Raw genomic sequence first — 23976 nt, forward strand, 5'->3', positions numbered from 1 at the left:
ATGAACCCAAACTTCCTGAACTGCCACCCAGTACTGATAAGAAAAAAAGTAGAGGGGCGCCTGGGTGACTGTCGGTTGAGCATCTGACTCTTGATTTTGGCTGAGGTCATGATCCCAGGGTCGTGGGCTTGAGCCCCATGTTGGGCTCCATGCTAAGTGTGGAGCCTCCTTAAGATTCTCTCTCTCTTTCTCTCTCTCCCTCTGCTCCTCTCCCCCCTACTCTCTCTAAAAAAAAACAAAAACAAGTAGAGAAGCAGCTGACACTTGCTAGTTAACCTTAAAGAACTAGTTTTCTAAGAAACTCCTTTCTAGGAAATACTCTCTGAGAAATGCTGGTTTAAAACAAACATGAGTTTTCTTTTTAAAACGCTTTTAGGCAAGCGCTTTGCTTCTGGATCGGCTGATAAAAGTGTTATTATCTGGACCTCAAAATTGGAAGGCATTCTGAAATACACGTAAGTAACCATTTAGGTGTGCAGTATTATTGGTTTGGCTCTGATTGAGCTACTGTAGCAAAAGCCCCTTAGAAATAATATAAGGAAGAACTTTTTTTCTCTGCAATTGAATTTGAGGTTAAGTTATAGATAGGAGTATATGGTGGGTATAGGAAAGTTGGGTAATGAACAAATGAATGAACATTTGAACACAACTAGCCTGGCCAGCACTGAGCTAGGTGTTTTCATATAGCTCAATTTAGTTACTCTGACACCACAGATTCCACCTGAGTCCAACTTGTCCCCTTCTAATGCCCCCATTTCAGGGAATGGCGTCACATCCACCCAGTTTCAACGGCCAGAAACTTGGAGTCAGTGTGCACCAGGCTTCCTCTCTGCAGAGACTTTGCTCATGTTCTTCCCGTTCTTCCCATTCCTCCTCCGCCAGGTTAACCCTACTTGCTCTGCAGATCTTAGGCTCATATGTTGCTTCTATGTGAAGCCGTTCCTGCCCCTCTAGACTCAGTCAGGTCTCCTTCCTGGTATTTCTCACAGTTGTAGTTTTACATTTATTCTGGTGATTGAAGGCAGACACTGCATCTATTTTTGCTTACCCATGTGTTCCTGGTGCTTAGTGCAATGTCTGGCCCATAATCAGTACTTAACAAATGATTTTTTTCTTTTTAATTGTGATGAAATACATACAACATAAATTAATCATCTTAACCGTTTTTTTATGTGTACAGTTCAGTTGTATTAAGTACATTCATGTTGTTATATAAAACCTCCATAGCTCTTTTCATCTTGCAAAACTAAAACTCCGTACCCATTAAACAACTGCTATTCCCTGGGCCCTCAGCCCTTGGCAATCAGTATTTTACTTTCTGTCTCTATGAATTTGACTTCTTTAGCCACCTTATGTAAGCAGAATCATATAGTATTTGTCATTTTGTGACTGATTTATTTCACTTAGCCTAAAGTCCACTAAATTTATCCATGTATCAGAATTCCCTTCCTTTTTAAGGCTGAATTATATTCTAGTGTGTGGATATAGCACATTTTGTTTATCCATTCATCTGTCATTGATGGACGTTGAGTTGCTTCTACTTCTTGGATATTTTGAATAATGCTGTTATGTACATGGGTATATACATCAATGAACAACTTTTGAATGAGTGAATAAATAAATGAATGCATGAATGAATGAGGTTATAAGCAAAACGTTACCTAGAAGCGAAGAAATAAAATAGAGGCTGAGATGACATACGTGACTCACTCAGCTTTCGCTGTTGTCTCAGGATTTGCCGTGTTTCCAGATCTTGGCCTGTAACATCTTCATTGCATCTCCGTCCTGTATTTCCAGGCCTCCACAAAGCAATAATTAACAGCCGTGAATAAAGCACTTCCTGTGTACCTGGTGCTAGGCTAGGTACTGTACATCATTATCTTATCAGCTCACAAACCAGAGGTATCAAGAGTGCTGGTCCTGGAGGAGGTTGCATTTAAACTAGGCCAGTCTGGTGGGTAATGTTTAAGAGAGGAAAATGGTGGGTGAGGGGCAATCCAGCAGAGGAGAATTCATCTCTGTGCGTGCTTTTTGTTGATCACTGGCATAAGAGCCTGTAGTGTGTAGTCAGAGAGACTGTGGGCTCATCATAAAATCTTCAGTTGTTGCCACTGAAGCATTTGTGGTTTGCTGCATAATAATCTATAGTTGTTTACTTGTTAGGCACAATGATTCTATCCAGTGTGTCTCCTACAACCCTCTTACCCACCAACTGGCATCTTGTTCCTCTAGTGACTTTGGTAAGTTCTGATTCCTGATGTCTTGTCCTGGAGTTACTGAAAATCTGGGCAAAAAATGTTGAAATCCATCCAGAATGTGGTGGTTTTGTCCTGAGAGAGTTCATGCTACTTCCCTGCCTTTAATAGCTGAGGGGAGGCTGACAGTTATCTTTAAATTGTAGAGAAACCAAAAGAGTGAATGGTGACATTGAATCTGGTACAAAATCTGGGAGACAGCAGGAAGGGCCCCAGGGAGGGAAATGGTAAGAAGGGTGGGAGAGCACAGACATAACGTTATGCTGCTGCCTCTGGGGAAACTTCCCACCTCACCTGGCAGGAACCAGTGATTGTCTCCACTTCTGTGTCCCCCAGCATCCTTGTATGTGTGAAATTCTTCACTATTTCAACTGTGCTTTTTGTGTAGTGTGTCACCATTACTTGTCTGGTGGCTGTAGCTGTCCTTCCTGAGGGGCTGGATGCCCTGAGGAGATTACTGTGGCCCCACTCATGGCATTGGCATGGTGCTGGCACAGAGGACAGGCCAGTGAAATGGCCCTCGAGGCAGGGAGGGAAGGAGCAGAGGCCTGTAGGTTATCTCTGTCAAGACCAATTTTGCTTTCAGCTCATCAGTTCTGTCTTCCTTGCTGACAGTGGGTACAACAGAACAGCCATTATTGAGGAGTGAGAGACCATGTAATCCCTCTCAGTGTTTCATGGTCCTTATCCTACCTGTCTACCTCACTGCCAGAGTGACAGAGTTCTGAGGTTCAAGAGAGAATATAATTGAAAGCACATTGTATAAAAGGGAAAGGGACTGTCATTCATTAAAAATGTTAACCCCTATGTGAGGCACTGGTCTGTGTGTTTACTTTTTTGTTTATTTATTTATTTTGAAGGAGAGAGAGCATATACAGGTGTATATGTGAACATGGGAAGGACAGAGAGAGAGAGAGAATCCCGACACAGGACTTGATCCCATGAATCATGAGATCGTCACTTGGGTGAAATCAAGAGTTGGACGCTTAACCAACTGAGCCACCCAGATGTCCCTTTGTGCTTACTTTTGTGATTAAAAAGACAACATAGAATCCCTGCCCTCAAAGAGCTTGTGGTTTGGGGCAGGTGGAGAGGTAGAATTTGTAAAAATAGAATATCAAGTAATAATAATAATAATTAATAATAATAATAATAAAATATTTGTTGAATGCTTGTGATGTGCTGGGCACTGTGCTGAGAGTTAAAATGAATTCCTATTTGAGCTGTATGACCACCCCTAAGGTCAGATATTCTCATTCCCACACCACTGATGAAAAAGAACTGGGGCTTAGAGTGGTTTGGTGACTCACTTGAGGTTGCCCAGCTGATAAGTGGTGGAACCAGGGCTTTGACCTCGGCCATGCAATTATATCTAAGGCATGATCTGGTAAATAGTGCTGAGGGAGGCCCAGGAGGGAGAGGTTTCCTTTGCTGGAGGCTCCAGGCAGGCTCAGTGGAGCATAGACAAGATGTATAAAAGTTGAACATTTGCGGGAGGCATTCTGGACCAGGGAGAGGGAGAAACAAATAGCTTGTTTGATGTTGCACCTTGCTATGTAAGTATATTATTGCCCTGGATTTATTTTCTTGATCATACTTCATGGCTCAGGCAAAGAGTAGAACTTGTTCGTGTTGCCTAGATGTACGCCTGTTGTAGGGCACTGAGCCACTAGCAGGAGGCAGTAAACCAAAAGTGGCCAGTGTGCCTTGGACAAGGCACAGTCTAGACAGGGTCATGTGCTGTTGGTGAGGCCTGAGAGAGGAAACTGATTTTCAGGAAGCATCATTCATTACTTTGGATGCTGATTGTACCCTGGTTGTAATGTAATAGTTATGAACTGTGATGTTGCCATTTCTTTGAGTTAAACCTCTGAAATTCACCAGTCTAGAAATTCATGAATCTACCTTGCTGTTTTTTCTTTTTCTTTTGAAATAATTATAGATTTGCTGTCAGTTGCAAAGATAGTAGAGTTCTACCAGGAAATGAGGCCTGGCACAACATGTGTATATCGTTCTGTCATTTCATCATGTGTGTAGATTACCATTGCCACAAAGACATTCCTTTATCTCCATCCCCCTCCTATTATCCCTAATCCCTGGCATCTGGTAACCATTAAGCTGTTCTCCATATCTATAGAATTTTGCCATGTTGAGAATGTTATAAAATGAAAGCATATAATACATGACTTTTTGAGATTGGCTTTTTCATACAGCATGAAGCCCTGGAGGTGTATCAATGGTTTGTTTCTTTTTATTGCTGAGTAATATTCCATCTAATCTTATCTTCCTTTATATATTTCGTGTTGAAGGCTTGTGGTCTCCTGAACAGAAGTCTGTCTCCAAACATAAATCCAGTAGCAAGATCACCTGCTGCAGGTGAGTTAAAGGCAGCTCTGAAGGTAGGCTTTATATTCTCTCCTCTTCTAAACAGACTCTTAGAATCTGGTTAGGTCACACAGTGGAAAAGTTCTTGCGTGACCTAGTTGGTTTGGGCCCCTATGTTTTCTCTTTTCTTTTACTGTCTCCTTGATGGGAAGGACCTGTGCCTTTGATCATCAAGCAAAAGAGAACTACAAGTTGCCTTCCTGTAATTATCTAGTAATAAGTTTCCTCAGCTAGAAAGCTATACTCAGTGGAGGTTTTCTGGAGGTGCGAGGCTGTCCTTGTCCAGGCAGCATGTGTGCTAAGAGAAAGCATAGGCTTTGATACTAGACCTGGATTTAAATCCAGGTTTAGTCACTGATAGGCTCTGTGACCCTAGGAGGTTCCTCATTTTACAAATAGAGATAAAAATACTCAATAGGGCTGTTGTGAAATGTGCACAAACTGAGTATAAAACAACACAGTACCTGATGCATTAAAGACTCATAGGAGCTATTCTGGCTGTGCAGATTCTGAGTGTAGCCATTCTTTCATTCAATATCTGTTAAGCACCTACTTATTTGAGAAGCTAGGTATACACCAAGACACAGATTCTGTTCTTAGGTGATCTTATAGTAGGAGGAGGTTGAAATGGTGAGTGGAGAATAGAGGCTGGCTCAGTGTTGCAAGCACAAGCTAAGGGCTTTCATGGAGGTATGTACAGAAAACCGTGGGAGCTCAGGAAAGGGTGATACTGCCTTCACATCTCACTATTGATTTTAAAAACAAATGGGGCTTGATGTTTGGTCCTCTGATTTTTGTATCAGGACCAGGATGAGCCCTTCTGTTGCTGCCTCATTAGACTATATTTTGACCAGGGCATCCTCCTCACTGGCTTTACCTTCTGTGTGTTCCTTTCCCTCTCCCCATGCCCTTTCGTTGGTTGTATGAATAGCTGGACAAATGATGGTCAGTACCTGGCTCTAGGAATGTTCAATGGGATCATCAGCATACGGAACAAAAATGGTGAGGAAAAAGTGAAGATTGAGCGGCCAGGGGGCTCCCTCTCCCCCATATGGTCCATCTGCTGGAACCCTTCAAGGTAATCTTATAGCTGTCCTCCTTCTAGGACAAATACTATTAAGAAAAAGAGCTTTCTCAGCAGGCTGAATTCTCTTCCTAAGGTGTCCCTCCATTCAAAAGCTTCTCACTCCATTTGACTGATCTGTTCTGGAACCCATTCCATTTGAATGGAATTTTTTAAGAGCCCATCTTGAGTTTTGGAATGAATCCCAGAGATTTTAGCTAAGCAGATGAACTATCTAGGCCAGCCCAAAGCATGCGTGCGCACGCGCTTGTGTGTGTGTGTGTGTATGTGTGTACGTATGTGTGTTTGTGTGTGCATATGCTATAGAAAGCCCATTTCTTTATGAATTAATAGCTCACCTGTTTGCTGTGGCTTTATTTGGGTCTTTTCCCTTTTTCATTTCTTCCCTTCAATTCTGGGCAGAACATGTGCCCACCCAATAATAAATAGCTGTTTCATGAGCCTTTTTTGCTGCCCTTGCCAAAAAAGTAAAAATTAAGTCTAGAAATGTCCTCAAAGCCTATAGTTCCACAAACAATTGGCATCTACCTTCTCAAACCTTACACACACTTTCCCTCTTCTGCCCATGTGACTTTAAGGGTACACTAATAACTTTAGGTGCTATTTGTATAATCTAATATTATTAAATTCCTGGTATCCCCCACAAAGTCCTTTGAAGTAAAGGACTTAATTGTTTACCAGCCCAATGTCATTTTACAGGTGGTACCTACTTGATTTACAAGGTTGTTTGATTCCATTGCCTTTCTTACACCAGATTATTATGCTTCTTCCTGAATAATTGTGTCCAGCCCAGGGCTGTACCATGCATATCTAATGCCTTCAAAGGCCATTAGCCTACCCCAGAGTTCCTGCTGTTTGATTTTGTGGCCACAGATGACTTTGTGGCTGCACGGTACCATTTTTAATTCATGAGAAGCAGGATGCCCAGTATACCTGGTTGCTGTCCTCTTCCGGGCAGGGTTCAGGGGCTTCTTGACAGGTTTTGAAATTATAGCTTTAGTGCAGTTCTAGGCAACATTATTGTGAACAACCACTTACTATCTACAGCCGATGGGAGAGTTTCTGGATGAACAGAGAAAACGAGGATGACCAGGAAGTCATGGTCGACAGATATTTTCAGGAAATCCCTTCCACTCTGAAGTCAGCAGTGTACAGTAGTCAGGGTAGTGAGGCAGAGGAGGAAGAACCAGAGGAAGAGGACGACAGTCTCAGGGACGACAACTCGTGAGTGTGTCCTGAAGAGCAAGAGCCCCCCTCCCCCCTTGGAAGGGTCGAGGCCCCAGCATAGACCTGCCAGGCAGACACTGCTCTGAAGTCCCTTTCTAAGAGGTTTGGGGGAACTGTTGGTGAAAGCTCCCCCAGCAAGGGGGAGAGCCCACCCTTATAATTTATGTTATAAAATGATTCTTTGGGAAACTTAGGAAATACTGAAAATCTAAAGGAGAAAGTTCAACTTTTTTGTAAAACCCTATCCGCTGAGGGAATCATTATTAGCATTTCAGTGTATTTCCCCCTCAGTCTTTCAGTGTGTTCATATGATTAAATAATCATATCTGACTCTTTTTTTCCACTTAGCCATTATAAAGCAGTCTCTTTCTGGTAACATTAATGGTCCTTTTAAAAAGAGGATTTTTAATACCTGCATAGGATATGCTGTGTGGATGCATCATAATTCATTTAACATTTCCTCTATTACTAGACACCTTTCTTAGCCTGTTCCCATAGTGTACCTTACCTTGCATTTGACAGGACATGTATCGGAGAGGAAGCCCTTGCCTTACCCACAATCCTCACACCCAAATCCTGGCTGTCTAGGCATTCTCTCTTCTTTTTGATCGAGTTTACCTATACGGAAAACATTGGCATACTGGAATGGGGAAACCTGGGGTAGCCAGGATATTCTGATTGGGCAAAAGTGATCTAGCTTGGGACTTTGCAAACTGTGCTCTTTGATATCTGGGGTTCTTTGGAAGAAGGAGGTGGGAGATGAGGGACAAGGAAAGGAGCAAAGGGTGGGCTTCAGGTCCCTATTTTTGCTTCAGTCAGATCGGCCCCTTTTATTGCTTGACATGAGATTTTGTCCCACTTCCAGGAATAAAAACGAAAAGGGAAAAAGGAGGTTGAAAACTACCAATCCAGTTGATACATGTGACCTCCATAAGAAGGTTCACCATGGGCTGGGTTCCTGGACTGTGTTTGGACCTCATATGAATCCTACAGAGTTCACCTGCAGGTCCCTTCCTGTTAACATCCCTCTCCATCTTCATCTTTTTTCCCTTAGTTGTGAATTAGTGCCTATATTTGCCAGTTTGCCACCCTTGGCTATGTTTTGCCGGTGAGGCTGCACCCTGCCTTGCCTGCATATCTAATGGTGCTACCAGATGACCTCAGGCCCTGGGCTTGAAAATTAATAAACAAAGAGGAGGCAACATTAGGTGGAGTAAGACCAGGTCTCAAGGGCTGAGAATGTCTGTCTCTTGAACTAGATTCCCAAGTAGCTTGATCCCCAGCCTCAGCTGAAGAGGTTTCTCCGGTATGCTGGTTCTACGGCCCTAGTCCCAAGGCACTGATTCTGATAGGTGGTCAGTTTCAAAGGCAATTGCTGGTCTTCAGAGAGCACCCTATATTTTATTCATCTAGTCAGAAACCATTTCACCTGTTTGAGGACCCTAACTGTGAGAGAACTGATCTTTAGGTGTTGATTTTCCCTCTTCAGGAAGCGCAAGCAAACTTTCTCTCTGTCCATTAAAACATCAGACAACCCATTGCCCTTTCATTGCAATAGATTTGCTTCTCCATCATATCCCCACATTTTATAGTACATAAATAAAAGGCACTCTTGGCTCTACAACCTTGTGCTTTCTTAGCACTGCTCTCAGGAAGCTTTGAAATGAGGGGTTTAGCTTCTTCACTGTGGCAGAGGCCCAGCACCACAGCCTATGGTAGGGCATTCAATGAAATAACAGATCCCAGAAGGATCACCTTGCCTCATCCCACTGGACTGATTGATGGGTTGGCCCATGCTACAACTTTTGGCCTCAGTATTGCTATATAACATTTGGTAATCTGACAGTCTGGCCAGGGGTTTCTTTTTCCTGTTGTTTGTTAAACCCTTACGGCTATAGTTCTCAGGCCATGGCCCCACATAACCTCTTTTGTCTTCTGTTGATTAGAGAGGAACATAATGACATCCTGGCTGTAGCTGACTGGGGACAGAAACTATCCTTTTACCAACTGAGTGGAAAACAGGTATGTAGTTCTGTACAAACCCAGTGGGAGATACAATTGCAGTCATGCTTGTTATAATCTGTTCACTTTTAGAGGTTATATTTTTGGTAATTATACATTATTATTCTTGTTGGCTCCTGTTTATTGAACATTTACTTTGATACCAGGTACTATGCCCAGGTTTTGCATACTTTATCTCATTTAATTCTTACAAACCCCTGCAAAGTAGGTACACTGGTTATTAACTTTTTAGAAACGAGTAGACAAGACTCAGAGCATGAAATAAAGATTATACCCAAGGTCCCACACTGCTAGTAAATGGGTAGCATCTGAGATTGAAACCCAGCTTGTTCTGACTCTAAAGCCTTGGTCTTAGTTATGACTCTACCTTCCTTTATTTGCTTTATTGATTCTGTAAACATTAATGAGCACCCACTTAGGTCAGACCTTCACCTGTGCTAGGAGCTACTGACATATAACTGTGTAAATTAATGCCCCTGTTCTGAGAGCTCACAGGCTGATAGGGACACAGTTGATGGCCAACAGTCCCAGTGCAGCATGATACATGGCATCTTTTTTTTTTAATATTTATTTTTGAGAGAGAGAGAGTGTGAGTGAGGGAAGGGCAGAGAGAGAGGGAGACACAGAATCTGAAGCAGGATTCAGGCTCTAAGCTGTCAGCACAGAGACTGACACAGGGCTTGAACTCATGAACCACAAGATCATGACCTGAGCCGAAGTTGGATGCTTAACCTACTGAGCCACGCAGGCACCCTGATACATGGTATCTTAAAGAGATGTACAGATAGACTGCCATAGGGACACAAAAGGGGATAGCACCACTGCTTGGTGGAAATGAGAGATTTTGAGCAAGATAAACAAGAGTTTGCTAGGCAGAGGACATTGGGAATAGTGTTTCAGGCAGTGGAAATAGTATCTACAAAGGTAGGGAGGAATGCAGGTATATGTCAACTCAGGGAACAGTGTATTGTTCAGAGTGACTGGATCCCGAGAATTGTGGACAAAAGATGGAACTATAAAGGAAGATGGGGACATGATTCTAAAGGACCTGAGTAGTGTGAACTAATTAGGAGTTTGAACTTCATATACTATAAGTATTTAGGAGTCATTGATTTAGGTAGGGAGGAACTTGGTCAGCTTTCTGTTTCAGAATTCCTTGTTTCTGTGGAGGGTACATTAAAATAGAACCTGGTGGTAGGAAAACCTGTTATAGTCAGGAGACACCAAGGATTAGACTGAAGGTGGTGGGGATGGCTTAGGTACCACAGCCTAACAGGTGAGAAATATAGCCTGTTCAACGGAGCCTTTGTTTAGTAATATTCTTAGTCCTTAAGAGGGGTTTCAGTTATGTAGCCTAGTTTGGGGGCCATTTCTTTTCTACCCCATCATTTGTCTTTTTTTTTTTCATAGTTGAGTAAAGACAAGATAAAAATAGTGAAGTGTCTTCTGAGTTTCCCATGGCTGATTTCCCCAAACTCTCACTTTAATTATCTTGTATCTAGCCCTGGACTATCTGTTCATCCACTTGATGTGTGTATATCATCATTCAACACATATTTATTGGTACATCTATTGTGTACCAGGCACTGGGCATAGGTATTGGAAGTTCTTGGGAACAAATAGCACACTACACAGAGAGAGAATGGAGTCTTGTTGCTACAGTGACAATAAAAAAGAAATTGACCTGGTGGTCAGGGCCATGGGAAATATCTTGCATGTATGTAGCACTAGAGCTCATGTTGTGGCCCAGAGTTTTTGAATGATAAGCAACCTAACTCTGCTGAGATAACCCACTTGGTTTGGGACAGTAAAATTGTTTCCTTAGTGGTTGTCTTTTAAATCAGGGAAGATTTAGAATTAAATATAGGATGATGAAGTAAATCAAACCTATACTTTTGTGTTGGTCTTAGGTATATACAATTTGTGTATTTTTAGCTTTTTAAGTGTTTATAATGTTTAAGGATATCTGGGTTAATGATAATAATAGCTAACATTTATTGAGTTTCAGGCATTGTATAAACTCTTTATAAGGTTAACTCTTTTAATCTTTGTAACAACTCTGTGAGGTATGTACTGTTACCACCACTTTACATGTAAGAAAGTTGAGGCACAGAGAGGTTCAATGACTGCCCAAAGTCATACAGTATAGTTAGTGCCCAAGTGTGGTTTGGAACCCAGGCAGACTGATGCTAGAATCCATACTAGAGTATCTATCATATCTGTCTTGTGATGACCATTTAGAAGTTGTAATTGAGTAATCAATTTATACGTCTGATTTTAAATCGAAAGATGTAAGAAATTTTTAGTAAGTACCTAAGTAATATTGGAATGTTAAAGAGATTCATTATATTTTCTGTCTTGGGGTGGGGTGGGGGATTATTACTGATCTTCCTGAATCTATATATTTATGTCTTTATTCTTTCAGCAAATGTGGAATAATTCTTTGTTATTTCTTCAAATAATTTTTCTTCTTCATTCTCTCCTTTCCTTCTGGGTCTCCAGTTATACATTAGACCTTTTGATACTGTTCTCCAGGTCATTGAGGCCCTTTTCATTTTTTAAATCTTCCCCCCCCCCCCGCCCCCTGATCTGTTGCTCAGTTTTCAACTTCATTGACTCTTCTGTCATCTGTAATATTTCTGTTAAGCCCATCCAGTGAATTTTTGTTTCAGTTATTTCATTTTTCAGTTCTAGATTTCCATTTGATTCTTTTTTATTATTTGTTCATTCATTATAGATGTAGGTATATTTGCCTTTATATCCTTGGCCATAGCATAATAGCTATTTTAACATTTTCATGTGCTAATTTGTATCTGAATTATCTTGGGGTCAGTATCTACTCATTGCCTTTTCTCTTGAATATGGTTCATATTTTTCTGCTTTTTGGAATTTTGGGTTATATTCTGGACATTGTAAATGATACATCATAGGTACATCATAGGGATTAATTTCTGTCATGTTCCTCTGAGGATTATTGTGTAGTTGTTTTGTTTTTTTTTTTTTTAAGTTTATTTATTTTGAGAGAGAGAGCACGCTGTAGTTGAGCTTTTTTAAAACAGGTAGTTAACTTTGCTGGACTCAACATTCAAACTCCATCTTTCTAGTGTGAGCAGCAGCTGAAGTCTCTATTCAGCTCTTTAGCCTTGCTGGGCTGCTTGGCATCTGCCCCACATGTGTGTAGTTCAGGGAACTCCAGATATTCAACAGAGTGTATGTGCAGAATTTTGGCTCTCCCTCTGCATGTCTCTTTTCTGGGATTTCCCACCTCATTTTTAAGCTGTCATGGCTTGAAATTCTGTGCTCATCCAACAGGGTGCTGATAGGGCCTGCCCTCAGGCAAAAAGCCATTAAAAAAATGAGAAACTCACCTAGGGCCAGTCCTTTCTTCCAAATGCTCATGTGTCTTCAGTTTTTGTCTGCTTCTGGTTGCTCTGTAGTGCCTTCAGGTGGTTGTAATTTATAGTTGGTTCAGCATTTATAGTTGTTACCTGCAGGAGAGTTGGCCTAGTGGGAACTAGTGAGCCATTACCAGAAGCTGCAAACCTTCTATGTCATGACTCATAAGATTTTTTTAGTTTTCTTACTATCATTTACTATCATTACTATAAGTGCTAGGGGATTTACTATCATTATATAAGTGCTAGGGGAATTTTGGTGTTAGGCATTGGAAAATTGAATATATAAAATTAATAATTACAATTTATTAATTAAAAACAATTTTTTAACATTTATTCATTTTTGAGAGACAGAGACAGAGTGTGAGTGGGGAAGGGGCAGAGAGAGAGGGAGACACAGAATCTGAAGCAGGCTCCAGGCTCTGAGCTCTCAGCCGAGACCCCGACGTGGGGCTCAAACCCACAAACCATGAGATCATGACCTGAGCCAAAGTCAGATCCTTAACCAACTAAGCCACCCAGGTGCCCCAAAATTATTGCAATTTAAATTAGTTTAAGGGAATCAACTAAAATCCCTTAAACTAAGGGATTTTAAAATCTGTTCAAAATTTAGTTCAGTAAATGATAATCAGAGGCCCCTTTTCAATTAGTTGTTTACTTTTGCTAGACTTATAAATAGAAAATATTTGTAAATTGAACTGAAAAACTTAATGAGGAACCAGGTTTTTAGGATTATTTCTTTAATAAACTGTTGTGAGGTTTTTTTTTTTTTTTTTTTTTTGACTATTAGTTTAACAATGGTAATCATAAATAGTCTTTTTATTTACAAAAAGCACCCTCAGGGCAGCAAAAAACTCCAGTGACGATAAGGAGCTTGGGTTTTAACAGGTTAAAAGGGGAGAGAGGACATCAAATTAAACCTGTAACTACAGAGCATTGAGAGCAGTGCTGTGGGGGAGGTGAGCACAGGGCCATGGGAGCACAAAGGAGGGAGCATCCTTGGGTAGGGTGAAGAGATAGGGGATGTTTTTTGTAGGAGATGACACCTGGTGGAGAGAGAGAGAGGGAGGATAGTTCTGGCTGGGGTGGTGGTGGAGAATAGCACTTGTGAGGACATGAAGGTCTGAAAGAGCAGGGTCTGCTTGGCAAACTATAAGATGTTTATCTTGGCCAAGGGAGCTGAGCTCAGGAGCTTGACCTTCATCCTAAAAGCTAAGGGGACAGTACCAAAACTGAAAGACAACTCATAGAATTGGAGAAAATTTTTACAAATCATATATCTAATAAGGGACATATATCTGGAATATACAAAGAATTCTTACAACTCAATAATAAAAAGACAACCCAATTAAAAACTGGAAAAAGGATTTGAATAGAGATTTCTCCAAACAAGATATACATGTGGCCAAATAAGCATATGAAAAGGTCCTTAACATCATTAGACATCAGGGAAATGCAAATCAAAATCATACCCACTGGGCTGGAAAAATTGGAACCCTTACATACTACTGGTATGAATATAAAATGTTACGGTCACTTTGAAAAATACGGCAGTTCCTCAGAAGGTTAAACATAAAGTTACCAGCTGATCCAGCAATTTTACTCCTGGATATATGTATCCATAAGAGATGAAAACATGTCTGCATAAAAACTTGTACACAAATATCCATAGCACCATTATTCATAATAGTCAAAAATTACACATGGCCATTAACTGATGAATAGATAATAAAATGTGGTGTATTCATGTAATGGATTCCATGTAATGGAATATTATTCAGCAATGAAAAAGAATGAAGTACTGATACACGCTACAATATAGATGAGTTGGTCACAAAAGGCCACAAATTGTGTGATCCAATTCATAAATTGTGAGATCCCATCTCCCATTTGGAGATTTGTGAAATCTGCAAAGTAGGCAGAACTATAGACACAGGAAGTAGATTAGTGGTTGACAGAGGAGGGAAAGAAAAGAGAATTGAGATCGACAGCTACCAGGTATGTGGTTTCTTTTTGGGGTGATAGAAATGTTCTGAATTAGTGATGATGTTTGCATAATTAACTGCACACTTTTTTTTAATGTATATTTACTTTGAGAGAATGCACACACATGTGCACACCGTATGCATGCACACACACACATACAGGTGAGCAAGCAGGGGAGGGGCAGAGAGAGGGAGAGAGAGAATCCCAAGCAGGCTTCGCACTGACACAAGGAGCCTGAGCCAAAATCAAGAGTTGAATGCTCAACCAACTGAGCCACCCAGGCATCCCAATTATACACTTGAAGTGGGTGAATTGTATGGTATATGAGTTATACCTCAGTAAGGTTGTTATAAAGAGAAGTATGATGGGTATAGTTTCAGAATAGAGGACAGTTTTTTAAACCAGATGAATTTAGCTTTATGAAATACTTGGGAAGGGGAAGGGGAACGGGAAGGGGAACGGGAAGGGGAAGGGGAACAGGAAGGGGAAGGGGAAGGACCAGCCTGAGGGGAACCCTTGAAATCCTTGCAAAGGCTGTGTGTGGAGGAGGCCTGTGGGAGAAAGTCCCAGTGGGAGAAGGGTCCAGATTGGCTGAGGAGCTAAGACACACACCTGGAGCAGCTAGTGGGACTCCGGGAGATAACTGCCAACTCAAGCAGTGGAGGATTCAGCTGTGTGGAGGGGAGAAGTAGGGTGCTCCAGAGGAGGCTGGCCTGTGTTCATGATGGAATCACACAGGAGTTAACTCTGGCCAGCTTGCCCTTGTCTTTTTGACTCCCCCCATTAAAGTCATTAGGAAAAACCCTTAATTGTATTGTGAATAGTATGGATTTAGGAATGGTTTTTCCCTTGGTGTGTGTTCTCTTTCCTCAGATTGGGAAGGATCGGTCACTGAACTTTGACCCCTGCTGCCTCAGCTACTTTACTAAGGGGGAGTACATTTTGCTGGGAGGGTCAGACAAACAAGTATCCCTCTTCACCAAGGACGGAGTACGGCTTGGGACTGTTGGGGAGCAGAACTCCTGGGTGTGGACATGTAAAGTGAAACCTGACTCCAACTACGTGGTAAGAAGAAGTCCATTCTGTTGGGCTGTTGCCTGACTAGGCACAGATATCAGCCATGTTTAGCCAATCAGATCCTTGACATTTGCTCCTGACAAATGGGAGGGCAGACTCTTTCTCCAGAGAGAGCTGGGAATTGACAACTCTCTTTCCCTACAGGTGGTAGGCTGCCAAGATGGCACCATTTCCTTCTACCAGCTTATTTTCAGTACTGTCCACGGTCTCTACAAGGACCGGTATGCCTACAGGGATAGCATGACTGATGTCATCGTGCAGCACCTGATCACTGAGCAGAAAGGTAAAAGGCAGACTTTGGGAAGAGGGATAGGTTGAGAGGACTGCTGACAGAGCAAGTAAAATGATAGGAAATGTTCCTCCTCAGTCTTTTGGAAACACATTGGACTACTGGTTCTTCTTTTGTTTTTTTCTGAGGGTAAGGGGAGGATGTACATGTCTTTGAGAATCTAAAGAAAGCAATAAACCCTCTCTCTCAAAAAAAAAAAAAAAAAGGCACAGACTCGCATAATTTTGCTGCTGCCAATTCCAAGGGGGACGTGGACTTCCTGACTAAGGGAAGGATAATGTATGACACATCAGAGCCAGTATATGGTGTGGATATACTGGAATGCTTCTCTCTCACCTTCATCTCCACTTGCCTCCTGGTGGGTCCTTACCCCAGAGGTAAGCAGGGATAATGGGTCATCACACGCTTAGAAGATCTGGGTTCCAGGCCTAGCACAGTCAGTCTGAACCTCAGCCTCCTCCGCTGTCCACCCAGTAGCCATGCTGATTAAATGGGCTAAGGATCCACTTATTTCAGGTGTATTCATATACAGATGTTTGGCCACAGCACACTGCCTGGTGCCTGTGTGTGGGTATGCACACTGAGGGTTGTCTTACAGATTCAGTGGCATCCTTTGGTTCCCATCTGGGAGCACCTCTGTTTGAAGATTCCAGCTGTGCTGGTGAGGGTATAGCTACTTGGGCAGTTCCCCAGTTTCCCTTATTGGGGACACTTTCTCCACCTGGTCTGCAGTTAGAGTGTGAGAGCCTAGTGTATACAGAAACTACATGCACTTCCCTGTTATTGAGGGTGGTGGGTGGGGAGTGGCCAGAGATGTGGGTATTTATTCAGATGGACTTCTGATCATCAGGGGCTGTTAATGCTGTGCAGAGGAGTTTTAAACTTATATTCAGTAAGTGATGGTAATGCTAAGAATTTTACTTTCCGTACTCAGGTGTAAGCTTTGGACCACAAAGATTGTATACGATTTTGGATTCCCATATTTAGTAGAGCTGATTGTACATATTAGACAGTCTGTAAAGATTTTTTTTTGGATGAAAGTGTCTCCTTTAATTGCCATTAAATGATAGCTTTTAATTCTCTGCCTTCTACCTTACTTAACGTCATGCTAGAGCTAGAATTTTTTTTTTTCTTTGACAGTTCGGATTAAATGCAAAGAGCTTGTCAAGAAAATTGCCATCTACAAAAATCGATTAGCTATCCAACTGCCAGAGAAAATCCTCATCTATGAGTTATATTCAGACGATTCGTCAGACATGCATTACCGGGTGAAGGAGAGGATTGTCAAGAAGTTTGAATGCAACCTCCTGGTGGTGTGTGCCGATCACATCATCCTCTGCCAGGTGGGCACCAGGTTGGAGGAATCGGGCTGAATCTTCTTCATGTTTCCTCCAAGGATAGGGTACCCAACTCATTGTTTTAAAGTTGGACACCAAGAAAGTCCCTTTCCCTCAAACTCAGTAGCTGTTCATTGCTTTCATTTTATTGACATCTAGAGGAGTTGGACTCTACCGGAAAGTCATGGACCATAACTAGGAAAATACCTTTTTGTATTGCAAAGCACTTTGTTATACTAGGATCATACATATTTTAATGACTTAAAGCATATACTGATAGAAATGATCATTTTTTTGGTAAATATATGTAATATATATATTACATGTATATTTTACTATCTGTTAAACAAAAATATTTATGATATCAAGTCAAAAATAGTAAAGGAAGTTTTACTTTTTGAGAGATTTTTTTCACAGAAAAAAATTTTTCAACTTAGAGCTTCCTAGAAAATGTCTAAGTCAATGCCAAGAGAAGTTTGGAAAGACTTTGAGATAAGGCCAGCCCAGCATCTTTCTTGGAAGTAGAGGTAGATTTGGATTCATAAAAGTAGGCCTGTTGGAAGTGATAAAGTTTTAAGAAATCCTTTAGCAATCACTGTATGTATGGGCACCTGGGTGGCTCAGTCAGTTAAGTGTCTCACTCTTGGTTTTGGCTCAGGTCATGATCTCACAGCTTTGTGGGTTCGAGCCCTGCATCAGGCTCTGTGCTGACAGCATGGAACCTGCTTGGGATTCTCTCTCTCCCCCTCTCCCTCTCCCTCTCTCTCTCTTTGCCTCTCTCCCTCTCTCTCTGCCCCTCCTCAACTCACACTGTGTCTCTCTCAAAATAAATAAACTTAAAAACCACTGTATGTAAAATACAATTAAAATCTCTCTTATGTCTAGAACTAAAAGCAGTTTTGAGGTGCAACAAGTTATAGGATAGATGTGGCAAAAAGATATGCTTTTGGATGCTGCCTTTGGCTGTGGCTGCCTAGAGGTCTGCACAGAAGATGTGAGGCTGAGCTGGGCTCTGTGGTGAAGGCTGTGTGAAGGATTAACGAACAATGCCAGTCATGGGGACTAGATCCAATAGACCCTGAGGTATTTTTCATCCCTCACATGCAGGAACACCTGGGGAGGGCTGGGAACACTTACTCTGTCAAATATCCATGCAGAACTGGGTTTGCTTTCTAGGAGAAACGGCTACAGTGCCTGTCCTTCAGTGGAGTGAAAGAGCGGGAGTGGCAGATGGAGTCTCTTATTCGCTATATCAAGGTGATTGGTGGCCCTCCAGGAAGGGAAGGTCTGTTAGTAGGCCTGAAGAATGGACAGGTGAGTGCTCTCATGTGTCTCCCATCAGGCTGATAATCTGTGTGCCGACACGGGGACCAGTCTCATTACAACCCTGAATGGTTTCTTGGGGCAGGAAAAAGGGTGTCCCCCACCCCACATTTGCCATAGGCACATTGGAGGGCAACCCAGATTTTCATGTTTTGAGAACAGCTTCAGGCCAAAGACTTCTAGCATGCGCATCCTGGCAGGGTTGGCACTGTGGCCTCTGGGCTGCCTGTAGAGTGGATTAGTGGGTTTAAGGGCATCCAGAAGGTGGGAGATTTGTTAGAGGTGCAGTTTCAGTGGCTTGCTAAGGAGGGAGGCATAGCTCATTCTTAGGTCAGATCCCTATTAGGGCAATGAATGGATTAAGGCAGTGAGTTTCAGCTTGTGTCTTAGAGGGTACTGGTCTTCAGGCAATTATTACTAGATATTGTAAGAAAACTGGGCCCTTTGCTCATATAGATGTGGAAAATCTAGGTTATACAAAGTTAAACAGATTTGCGTGTGTGTTCTTTGCTCAAAATAAGAAAAGTTCTAAGTGGGCTACATGGAAATTTGAAAGTGAAAATATAACCGCATTAGCCTGAGAGCCAAGCTGTCTAGCAGATGGCTTGTGGCTGAGGCTTATCAGGCCTTTCCTGGGGACAGAAGTCATGAAGTATGAATTAGTGCGGGCTGCAGGGTAGCAATACCAAAGGGTGGAAAGTCTGCTTCTTTCTCACGGTCAGCTGTCACTTCCATTGTGAGACCTGAGGACATGGATTTGGGGGGCAGGTCAACCTGGGGTCATGTTTGTGCTTAGCTGCTTACTGGCTGTATGACCCTAGGCAGGTCACATTGCCACTCTGAGACTGAGGTTTTACAAATCAGGATAATGCTTCATGTTGCATAAGGCTGTCAAAAATAGTCAATAACTGATAGCTGTCATCATCCTTATCATCATCATCATCATCATTATTTTGCTGTAGTTACACCAGATGTCTTGTCAGTGTTTAAAGTAGCCTCTTCCTGGGGCGCCTAGGTGGCTCAGTCAGTTAAGCGTCTGGCTTCGGCTCAGGTCACGATCTCACGATTCATGAGTTCGAGCCCTGCGTCAGGCTCTGTGCTGACAGCTCAGAGTCTCAAGCCTGCTTCAGATTCTGTGTGTCCCTCTCTCTCTGACCCTTCCCCGTTCATGCTCTGTCTCTCTCTGTCTCAAAAATAAAAAATAAAAACATTAAAAAAATAAAATAAAAAAATAAAGTAGCCTCTTCCTGTGTTAGTGTGACTCAGATCTCCCAACTCTGAAGTTTGGGTAATGTTATTAACAAATCCCCGTCAAGCAGACATTTAAGAGAGTTTCTTGCATCTTGGGGCTCGTCATTACTTTGGCAACCTCTGAGGAACTGTACTTCTGGTTTCCTAAGGATAAGTCCCCGCTCCCTTCTTTTGATGAGTCCTTTTTTCTGCACAGAGCCTCTGTTGAAGTTAGTGGGAGTTGTTCTTGTAGAACACAACACATGGGATTCCAATACCTGGCAGAGTTCCAGAGTCTCGTTGCCATGGTAACTCACTTTTTTTTTTTTCCTCTCTGAAATTTTGCCAGATCCTAAAGATCTTTGTGGACAATCTCTTTGCCATCGTCTTGCTAAAGCAGGCCACAGCTGTGCGCTGTTTGGACATGAGTGCCTCCCGTAAGAAGCTGGCCGTGGTGGATGAAAATGACATGTGTCTGGTGTATGACATCCATACCAAAGAGTTGCTTTTTCAGGTGAAATCCCAGAGTTTCCATGACATGGTCCTTTGACTTCTTTTTTAGCTTCCTAGTTCCTGCAGGAGGTGCTCACGCTCTGGCTCCCAGGCAGATCTCTGGGAGGAGTGGTGACATGGAGGGGTATAGGCTTTGAGCAGGGGTGCAGAGCCCAAGTGGCCCCAGGGCACAGCCCACCCCCTCTCACACATGAGCTGCAGGAGCTGGAAAAAGTCTCTTTGAACTTTGGTTTCCTCACAGATAAGATGAGCAAGTAACACTTTTCTTTCTGTGAACAGTAAAGGAATAATAATAAATATCAGTGGGGCATGTGATAGGGTCTCAGTGTATTGTTCAATGAGATGATGATTCTTTTGCAAAAGGGCTTCTCACCTATTGGAGATATGCCTGTATCTATGAGTGACCTAAGACGTAGTAAAGAAATAGGACAAGTTTTGTCATCTGAAAGAAGGGAAGGCATGGGGGAAGCCCTCCCTTCTATTTATTTCACAAAGATGCTATAAGAGCCAGCAAAATGTGAACTGTTTGGGGGCATAGGCAGTTTACACACCATTTGGTCCTGTGGCCGGTGGAAGTGTGTCACTGGAGAAGAGAGCCCAAAGGCTTCATGCCCACCACCAGGCTGGCTTTCTGCCAGACTCAGTGCCACTCTTTGCCTGTATAGGGCTTTATAAGAGGTCAGGGCCCATTTGCCTGAAGCAAGCTTCCCCTAAAGCTGACTGGCTTCTTCAGCCACAAGTCTCCCAGTGTTAATTGGCAGATTGAGGTCCCTTTCTCAGGGCTCTTCTTTGTCCCTGGGAGCAGAATCAGCAGGACAGAGGGATGTTAGAGTGTAGGGAGCTGCCTCAGTCAGTTAGAAGGGGCCACCTGGCTACTGCTAGCCCAAGGTGGTTCCAGTAGATAACAACTCACTTATATCACTGTGGAGGCAGAGTGGTTAAGGGGAAAGAAAGAGCATAGGCTTTGTCTTCAGACAGACTTGGGCTCCAGTCCTACCCTCACCACTTACAGTGTGATCTCAAGCAAGTTAGCACAGTTCATTGAACCTGAATTTTTTATTCTCTCTGAAATTGAACTTGTAATTGCCCCCTCACAGAATTACTACAGTACTAAACAAGAGACTACAGTAAGTAGCTCAGTGCCTTACAAAACATGGCCCTAAATGTTACTTTTCCTCTCCTCAGCCTCAACACTACCTCCTGTAGGTAGGTTAGCAGGCCTCCAGTTGTGAATCTGTGTCTGAGCCTAGAACCATATAGGAATGGAAAGGTGTGTGTCCTTCCTCATCTCCACTGAAGGTTCTGTAGTAGCTAGGGAAGGTAATTCTCAGACCTTGTCAGGAGATATAAGCATTCCCAACTATCTTTTTTTTCTCTCCACTGCCCCTGCCCCCTGAAAATTAAAACAGCTCTATTGTTTTTACTTAGTATAAAAGTAATCCATGCTCATTATAAAAGATTCAGACATTGTAAAAGATTCTAGGCAGAAAGGTATGAACATCTGCTCCCTGGGGCTCCATTGTTAAACAGAAAACTTGTAGGAGAGGGAGTGCCCCCCAGGGTGACTGTATTTCTACAGCATGAGAATTGTAAATGCAGAGATGATATATTATTTTATAATGTAAAAATAACAGTTTTTTTCCTTATTATAAAAAATAATAGATGTTTATGATCAAAAGAGAATTTCAGCAAACGAAAAACATAAAAAATGAAAAAGCACCCACAATTCCACCCACCCCAAAACAATCACTGTTAATTCTTTGAAACATATCCTTTTATTTATTTTTGTTTGTTTGTTTTATTTTTGTTTTTACTTAGAGTTAGAGAGCACACACACACTGGAAAGGGGCAGGGAGAGGGAGAGAGAGAATCTTAAGCAGGTGCCACACTGAGCCCAACGCAAGGCTCTATCTCATGACCACAGGATCATGACTGTGAGATCATGACCTGAGCTGAAGTCAAGAGTCAGGCACTCAACCAACTGAGTCACCCAGGCACCCTTGCTTGTTTGTTTTATTTTAGAGAGAGAGAAAGCGGGTGCACATGTGGGTTGGGGAGAGGGAGAGAGGGAAAGAGGAAGGGAAAGAGAGAGAGAGAGAGAGAGAGAGAGAGAACCCCAAGCAGGCTCCATGCTTAGCACGGAGCCTGACGCAGGGCTCAATCCCATGACCGTGGAATCATGACATGAGCTGAAATCAAGAGTCCGATGCTCAACTGACTGAGCCACCCAGGAGCCCTGTAACATATCCCTTTAAATCTTCTGTGTATAGCTGTGTGTACTCATTCTGTAACAGAAGTAAAGCCACTTTGCTCATTCTCTCAGTAGGTAATGATTAATATTTGGGATAATGATACTTTTTTTCAAAAGTAATGCTTGTTTATTAAAAAAATTCCAACATAAACAAGTACATAGAGGCATAGAGGATTTTGCTTCTATGCTTCTATCCTTTTCTTCTGCTTCCCTTTTCCTCCCTTTTCCCCCACCCCACTCTTAGCAATTTAGTTTGATTCAGGCTTTAAAAAGTGCCTAGCTGAATGCAGGAATGGTGGCAAAGGCCAGGGTGGTTGTCAAAGGATCCTTACTATTCCTGTTCCTCAGGAGCCAAATGCCAACAGTGTGGCCTGGAACACCCAGTGTGAGGACATGCTCTGCTTCTCAGGAGGAGGCTACCTTAACATCAAAGCCAGCACCTTCCCTGTGCACCAGCAGAAGCTACAGGGCTTTGTGGTTGGTTACCATGGCTCCAAGATCTTCTGCCTCCATGTCTTCTCCATGTCGGCCGTGGAGGTGCCACAGGTAACCAGGGTGCTTGTCAGCTCTCAGCTGTGGCAGGGCAGACAAGACTCAGGAAGCCAGGCTATGTATTTGTGTATTGGGTGGGGGATGGATGGTGAGGAGAGAGGGAAGAGAGAGGAGTTGCAGTTATGATGTCCTGGAAGGTACTCTGGACGAGAACCTGAAACTCTGTCTCTACCTTATACAACCTGTGTGTCTTTGGACAAACAGCTCTACCCTATTGAGCCTCCAATTCTTTCTGGTCTCCCTTTCCTGGTTGGGACAGGGAGGGGTATTCAGGGTTGTCGGTCTGCAGACAGAGTCTGTTTCACTGAGGGCCGTGCATGGGGCAGAGTGGAGCAAGCCAGCAAAGCTGGGAGTCTAGCTGGGTATATGCGCAGCTATATGCGCAGATGTGTGAGCATGGTAGTGTGTGTGAGGGAAAGAGAATGTGGGTCGGATGGAGGGGCGGGCGCTGAGGTGTGTGAGCCAAGAAGGGAGCGTGGGACTATGCACAAGTCTCTCAAACTAGGAGGAGGCCAGAACAGAAATGGGGACCTGGAGCCACAAACAGGAGGACAGAAACACAGGAGGGCAGAGATTGACAACCCAAGTCTGGTCTGGCCTAATCCCAGCTGTCCAGGCTGCCTGTCTGCTCTGTGAGTGAATCATGCCCATTGTAGAAATGCCGTAAAATAAAGGCAAGCACGAAGGAAAGACTTAGCTCTCAGAATCCCACCCTCAAGAGAATCACTCTTAAACGCCTTAGAACATATCCACCCAGGCTTTTTCTATATGTATATGTAATATATGCAGAACATACAATTATGACTATATAATTTTATATGAACATTGTAAACAAAAGTGGAATCTACTGTAAATATTATAAATCTAATTTATGAAACCTCAGATTTGCTGTTCTTCCTTTACTGAATGTGGACTATAAAAGAGAGAGATTTTTAGTCATCTTCCTTTATCACTATCTTCCAATTTAACCTAACATTTACATATTGCTGGCCCATCACTATATGAATTATTGCCTGTCAACTAGCAGTGTGGCTTTTTCTCTCAGCAGTC

At 42.6% G+C, this 23976-nt stretch overlaps 1 protein-coding gene across 10 annotated transcripts in view; it reads left to right on the top strand.

The window, feature by feature from the left end:
* IFT122 (intraflagellar transport 122) overlaps positions 1-23976 on the top strand; it is a 72928-nt gene that overhangs the window by 14521 nt on the left and 34431 nt on the right. For 5 of the 10 annotated variants that reach the window (XM_045493877.1, XM_045493876.1, XM_045493874.1 and 2 more), the window contains exons 4-14: positions 377-455; positions 2164-2240; positions 4565-4631; positions 5572-5718; positions 8898-8973; positions 15228-15419; positions 15576-15714; positions 16861-17063; positions 18234-18371; positions 19960-20124; positions 22723-22920. In XM_045493877.1, the coding sequence (XP_045349833.1) occupies positions 377-455; positions 2164-2240; positions 4565-4631; positions 5572-5718; positions 8898-8973; positions 15228-15419; positions 15576-15714; positions 16861-17063; positions 18234-18371; positions 19960-20124; positions 22723-22920 (1481 nt within the window). Of the gene's footprint in view, positions 1-376; positions 456-1732; positions 1864-2163; positions 2241-4564; positions 4632-5571; positions 5719-6771; positions 6949-8897; positions 8974-15227; positions 15420-15575; positions 15715-16860; positions 17064-18233; positions 18372-19959; positions 20125-22722; positions 22921-23976 lie in introns of those variants that run through there. The other 5 variants (XM_045493872.1, XM_045493873.1, XM_045493871.1 and 2 more) reach the window with 2 other exon arrangements.

This window comes from Leopardus geoffroyi, chromosome A2, assembly GCF_018350155.1.
Source record: "Leopardus geoffroyi isolate Oge1 chromosome A2, O.geoffroyi_Oge1_pat1.0, whole genome shotgun sequence".
Classification (NCBI taxonomy): domain Eukaryota; kingdom Metazoa; phylum Chordata; class Mammalia; order Carnivora; family Felidae; genus Leopardus; species Leopardus geoffroyi.